Raw genomic sequence first — 6,528 nt, 5'->3', positions numbered from 1 at the left:
TCTCCAAAAAAAGTCGATTTTTTTATTTTAATTAAATTTAAATAGTTAATAAGTATTATACTTTAAATAATTAATGTTATTAGATATTAAATCAATTTTAGTAAATTCTTAATAAGAATTTTAATTAATTAGGACAAATTTCTAACAAAAAAATTTTTTTTTGTTAACAATTTAATTTTGGAGAATTTTATTTGAAATTTTTTTTTAAAATAATAGAATTTTCAAACAAATATTAAAATTATTAAAAAATAATAATTGAACTTTGGAAGATTTATAGTTGAAATTTTTAGAAATAAATCAATTTTAGACAATAATAAAATCGACTAAAACGACTTATTTTTGCTCCTTAAAGTCGAACCGAGGCCTGAAAATAGGTAAGATAATTTATTATTTTTTCAAAAAAAAAGTGCCCAAATTTTTCTTATAAAAATTTTCTCATACTTGTTGCTACCCTGAATAAAGCTGTTAAAATTAATTTTTTTTTTTTTTTGCAGAAATCGAGTCAAAAAAAAAAATAAAAAAAACTTTCAAATATTTAACATTTATTTCACGGCAAAGAAAATTCATATTACAAAAGAAATGATTTTTGGAAAATTTCATTTTACTCAAGTTTTTCTTTAATATGATTAAAAAGCTTCTTAATTATTGCTTGATGTATAAAATAATACATAATAGTCTCGCTTGAGTAATTAAAATTTTATTTTTAACTTTTTTACTTAATTCTAATTTTGAAAAGACGATGATATCCAATTATTATTATTATTATTATTATTATTATTATTATTTCAGCTAAATGTACTTTTAAAAGCGGTTTTTTTAATTAATTTATTTTTTTTTGAAGGATTAAAAACATATTAAGTACGCGAATAGAAAAAGTACAATTGACGCGAGAGTTTATTTTGTTGTTTTTTTTTTTTTTTTTGGATTAGCTCAAGTTAGTCAAGAAAAAACCACGATTAATTAATAGTTTTTAATGACGTTAGCTAATCGATAATAATAATTATTATTATAATAGATTTGTTTTGTTTTTTTTTTTATATATAAAATTATATTAAATAAGGCTAGGTGAGCTTCTTGGCTTTCTGATAAAGAGTGTCGACAACTTTTCCCATGCTGTGTATCGTATCAAGTGCTATTTCATAAGTTTTATCGCGAGGCGTATCTTCGAAAACAATAAGTACACCTTCGCCCTGATCCAAGACACCTTTTAATTTCTTATCGAGTATCATTTGAGACAATTTTTTTTCAACTTGAGCGATTGGTAATGATATGCATGTAGCTATATGAGCCACCTGAAAAAAAAAGAAAATTCAATAGAGAAATTAAATATATTTTTATATTTTCTAATTTCTATAATTATTAAAGTAGTATAAAATTTTTATTTCTATATTTTGAATATATCTGCAATTTAATTAAGTTTATTGAGACGTATGATTATAAAAATCATTAATTAGAATTTTTATTTTAAAATATTTTAATAGAAATAATTATTTTTAAGACAAATTTTCAATTTTTCAATTAAAATTTGAATGATTTTCCCGTTATACTAATTTCCTCATAATAAAATTTTTAGCTACCTAATTTTTGTTTGGAAAAAAATTTTATTTTACAGTCATTTTCTTTACATGACTTTTTATTTTAAAAAAAGGTATTTTAATTTAACACAATTCTTATTCAATCGAATTTTATGTGATTCGAATTTTTAAATGACAGAAATTCCAATTCACCGAATTTTAATTTGTCCTAAAGACGCTGAATTTTTATTTGTCCGAAATTATAAACAGCCAAAAAAAAAAACAATCGACAGAATTATTTCAGCGCAATTTTAAAAATTGACCAATCACAATTTTCTTGATAATTTTTTCAAATTGGTCAATTTTTAAAATAGCGCCAAAATCATTCTGTCGATTGATTTCTTCAGCCATTTGTAATTTTGAACAAAAGAAAATTTAGCGTCTTAAAAATTCAAACAAATTAAAATTCGGTGAATTAAAAATTCTGTCATTTAAAAATTCGTATCACATAAAATTTAATTGAATGAGAATTCTGCTAAATTAAAAATTGATTAAATTAAAATTTTCTTGAATACAAAAGTCATGAAAATTAAATGACTGTAAAATAAAAATTCTGCCAAACAAAAATTCGGTAGCTAAAAATTTTTGTTAAGTAAAAATTTGTATAAAAAGAAATTCCATCAATTGCTAATTTGAAAAAAAAAGGAAAATTCGTCTAAAAAATAATTATTTTTAATAAAATTCTTTAAAATGAAAATTCTAATTAATGATTTTTATCGGACAATTATGCGCCCCATTAATTAAATTGAAATTTTGTTTCAATCAACATCATAAACGTTAATGTGGACTTGAGAATTTTTGCCCTTTGTATATAAGAGAATTTAGATAAAAAATTTAATTTTTCCAATTTAATGCTACAAAATAACATTTTGAATTTAATTTTAAATTCTATCATTTAATTGAATCAATTATTTTTTTAATTAATATGCAATTAAATTTACCTGCACACGCGAATAAGGTTCGACGATACGACAAAGATTTTGTTCCAACATTGAATCGTATAGTGATCCAAGATGAGCTCGAACAATAACATCCTCCTCGAGTTCCTGTCGATATTGTTTAACAGCGGCTTGAAAATCGGCTAATGAACGTTTATGACTTGCATCAGCGACTGAACGCATTGCATCCAAATCTTTGCCCGCATATTTCACCGTCAATTTACCTGACATTATTGATTGAACGTCTTCTGGTGTTCGTAACATTATTTTCGACAGTAACATATACTTGAGTGCGGTCAATGCTTTTGGACATTCCACACTGTCATATCTTTCAATAAGAAGAAAAAAAAAAAAAGTTTAGAAAATCGAAACTTGATGGAAAATATTATTTATTTAAACGATAATTATAAAAAATTTTACCCTTCAAATGCTTCGTAAAAATAGGAATAGGCAGTCTTGAAATCTCGTTCGTCAGCTGCATGTAAAATGCCCGATTGAAGATCAAGTGCGGCTTGCATTTTTGGTGGGCAGTAAATGGCATTTGCTGTTGTACGTGCACTAGTCAATGCTGCCCTTGCTTTCGATAGATTACTAAGTGCATGATAAGTTTTACTCTCGAGAAGTTGAACTTCAACGAGTAATTGTTTATCATCCAATTTTTTCAGTTCCTTAAGAAGCGCCGAGCCCAATTGCAATGCATCGCTAAACATTCCCGTATCGAAATAAAGTGCAATCAATCTTGCCTCCAATGATTGTCGCAAAAATGTTCGACGTTCCTCTTTTGCCCATTCTATACATTCTTTGCATAGTTGAACCTATTATTTAAAAAAAAAGACATTTTTATTTTAAATAACTAATATTATTAGATATTAAATCAATTTTATTAAGTCCTCAATTTTAATTAAGTAGGACAAATTACTAGAAAAAAAAAAAAAATTCTAAAAACAATTCAATTTTAGAATTATAGTTAAAATTTTTATAAATAATTAATTTTCCGACAATAATTTAAATTTTACAGAATTAAAAATAATTTATCAAATAATTTTAGATAACATTTTTTAAAAGTAATTAAATTTTCAATGATTTACAATATTCATATTTTTGAATTTCAATACTTCAAGTGATTTTTAATTGAAATTTTTTGTGATTTCTGTTGATAAAGAATTTATTAGAAATTATAGATGAAAATTGAATTTCAGCAGTTTTTAATTGAAAAATACTTTTAGATAATTGAATATTTTGAAGAATATTATAAAAATCATTAAAAAAATAATTGAATTTTGAAAGAGTTATAATTGAAATTATTAAATTTCAAAAAGTTCTAGATGGAAACTTTTAAAAATAATTAAATTTTAAAAGGTTTTAAATTGAAAATTTTTGGTAATTTTATTTCCTGATTTTTTTTTTTAAATTGCAAACAATTGTTAAATTTCATAAAAATTTTTAATTGAAAAATATTTTAAGATAATTTAATTTATGAAGAATTACATTAAAATTATTGAAAGAAAAATTTATTTAGAGAAAAATTTCAGTTGGTTAGTTCTATACTTAAACAAGACATATTTAGTTAAAAATTATTTTTTTTTTTCAATGTAAAAAAAAGTAAAAAAAAGTCGCATCTTATTAAAATAAGTCGAAAAAAGTCGTATTTTCGAAAAAAAAAGTCAGAAAAAGTCGTATAATTCGAGGCCTACAAAATAAAAATAATCTACGAAATTTACAACGTTCTTGATCATAAAACAAATATTATTTTTTTAAACAGAAAATTATAAAATTTTTTATCTACAAAAAAAAAGTTTTTCATAATTTTTTGATCAATAAACATTGCAAAAAATATTTGAGACGAAAGAGGAGGATTTTCCATTCAAAATAATATTTCTTTACAAATTGTTAATCAAAAATGAAAAATATTTACAAATTATAATTATTTCTTTCACTATATTAGAAAAATATTATAAAATTGTATAAAAATAACAAAACTTTTGCAAATTAAGAAAAAATTTTTTTATAAACTCGAAAATTTCTAATGACTTTTAGTATATTTGAAGAATTTATTTAAAATATGAAACATTATAAATAACTTTACTGTTTTTTTTTAAACAAATAATTTTTCATGAAATAAATTAATAAAATAAATAAAAAAAATTTTCATAAAATAAATAATGTTTTTCAACATGTCTATTAAAATTTAAAATTTTTTTTTGTTTACATAAAAAATTATTTCGCAACAATTGAATTTTTATAACCCAATAAATTTTAATACAAAAAAAAAACTAAACTTGGATAATTTAAATATTATTAAACAAATTTACGTGTTTTTTTTTATCTCAATTTTTTCTATATTTCTTCTTCGGAATTAAAATATAATATTCTATAGAATGTGTATAAACGTGTAAAGTTTTGGCTATTGTAATTAAAATTTTGTTTCAATAGAACGGAATATAGAATAAAATTCTTTTAAAAAAAAGTTGATTTTCTACTCCAAAATGTAAAAAAAAATTATTTTTTTGAAATTTAATGATTATCTTTAATGATTATTAAATCAATGAAATTCATTAAAATTACATTAAATTAAACAAATAATTGCAATTACACCTTCAAGTAATAAAATAACTGAAATTAACTTCAATTAATTAAAATCAAAAACGAAGAATATTTGTAAATTATAAACATTTCTTTCACTATATTATAGAAAAATATTTCAATAGTATCAAAACATAAATTTTTGCAAATTTATAAAAATTGATTTTCTAACCTCGAAATTTCTAATGACTTTTAGTATTTGAAGAATTTATTTTAAAAAAATCTCGAAACTTTATAAATAAACTATTGTCTAAACAAAGAATTATTTATATTTTTCAACATCAATATTAAAATTTTAAATTTTGTCTGTAAAAATTATTTCTCAACAATAAATTCAATTAAAAATTTTGCAATCCAATAAATTTGAATAGGAAAAAAAACTAATTTTGAATAATTTAAATATAATTAAACCAGATATTTTTTTTTAATTATAATTTTTTCTATATTTTTCTCTTTAAAATTAAAAATATAAAATTGTATAGAATATGAATAGCAAAACAAAATAAATAGAAATATAAATTCAATTGCAAAAAAAAAAAAAAAAATTTGTTTTACCTCAATACCAATACCAGCTTCTAAATCGAGGAAAAAGTCGACCAAGGACCTGACGAGTTTGGCAGCTTTTGCCTTGCTGATGAGACTAAGAAAAGGCCTAGTTGCTTTGATAAGGTCAGCTAATTCTTTAGCTTTTCCCTCTTTTTTATAAAGTTCACCCAATTGAAGGATGCCTTGTTCCTTAATACGAATATTATCCTCATCATCATCGGCGATACTTGGATCGGAAACAATTGCATTAAGCTGATTGATGCCTTCATTTCGATTTGTCATAGACACCGCCAACATCGTTGCACCGGCCATTTCTCTCTTTTAAATAAAACAAATACAAACTTAATTAATAAATTCACTAATTTTCTTTTGATAAATTAAATTAACTTTTCAAAAAATGTTTTACAGAATTAATTTTTTTTTGCTTTTTTGCTTTATTGTTTTGTCAAATTTTTTTCATTCACTTTGATTTCACTTTAATATTTCTCTCTCTCTTTCTTTGCGAGCAACTGTAAAACTCGTGTCATGCTTTAGAAAAAAATGCTGACGAAGATGAGAAACAGCGTTAATTTACTTTCAATCTCATTGTAACGATTTACTGTCACTTGTAAAGGGCATCAAGACATAAATTTAATGTAATTTATCATATTCTACGTTAATTTGCCAAAAATAAAAGAATTTTATTCAATTTCTACAAACCTTGGAAATAAATAAAAATCCCAAAAACTTGACTATTTTCTAATAAAATACAAATTATAAACAATTTATTTTTTTGGACGAAAAAAATTAACTCAACCTTCCTAAAGATTAAGTAGAAAACTAAATTTTTAGGTTAGTTTATCTAAACTCGATTTGTGATTGGTTGGTGTTGTTTTTGTAATGGAGTC

The 6,528-nt window shown here is 22.2% G+C and overlaps 1 protein-coding gene across 2 annotated transcripts; it reads right to left on the bottom strand.

Moving 5' to 3' along the window:
* Positions 1-956: 956 nt before the first annotated feature.
* On the bottom strand, positions 957-6,483 carry LOC127282603 (26S proteasome non-ATPase regulatory subunit 11). 2 transcript variants are annotated; one of them, XM_051306959.1, is made up of 5 exons: positions 6,341-6,483; positions 5,651-5,959; positions 2,933-3,327; positions 2,516-2,840; positions 957-1,292 (listed from the first exon to the last, which is right to left on the bottom strand). In XM_051306959.1, the coding sequence occupies exons 2-5, from the start codon at positions 5,951-5,953 to the stop codon at positions 1,062-1,064; spliced, it is 1,254 nt and encodes a 417-aa protein (XP_051162916.1). In that variant the 5' UTR covers positions 5,954-5,959; positions 6,341-6,483; the 3' UTR covers positions 957-1,061. The 2 variants fall into 2 exon arrangements, with proteins under 2 accessions (XP_051162916.1, XP_051162915.1); XM_051306958.1 differs by lacking the exon at positions 6,341-6,483 and adding an exon at positions 6,048-6,193.
* Between the last annotated feature and the right edge of the window lie 45 nt (positions 6,484-6,528).

The sequence above is a fragment of the Leptopilina boulardi genome, unplaced genomic scaffold, assembly GCF_019393585.1.
Source record: "Leptopilina boulardi isolate dan_hultmark-lab unplaced genomic scaffold, ZJU_Lbou_2.1 LbouV2_300, whole genome shotgun sequence".
In the NCBI taxonomy this organism is placed as follows: domain Eukaryota; kingdom Metazoa; phylum Arthropoda; class Insecta; order Hymenoptera; family Figitidae; genus Leptopilina; species Leptopilina boulardi.
The sequence above is the reverse complement of the archived record's forward strand: the minus strand, read 5'-3'. Positions and strand labels throughout refer to the sequence as shown.

Bases quoted from the DNA above. Each gene is read 5' to 3' on its own strand.
- LOC127282603 (XM_051306959.1), bottom strand. From the start codon at position 5,953: ATGGCCGGTGCAACGATGTTGGCGGTGTCTATGACAAATCGAAATGAA. The intron at 2,841-2,932 runs GTAAAATTTTTT...TCTTATTGAAAG, and splicing joins TTTTACGAAGCATTTGAAGG to ATATGACAGTGTGGAATGTC. The intron at 1,293-2,515 runs GTAAATTTAATT...TTTTTTTTTCAG, and splicing joins AACCTTATTCGCGTGTGCAG to GTGGCTCATATAGCTACATG.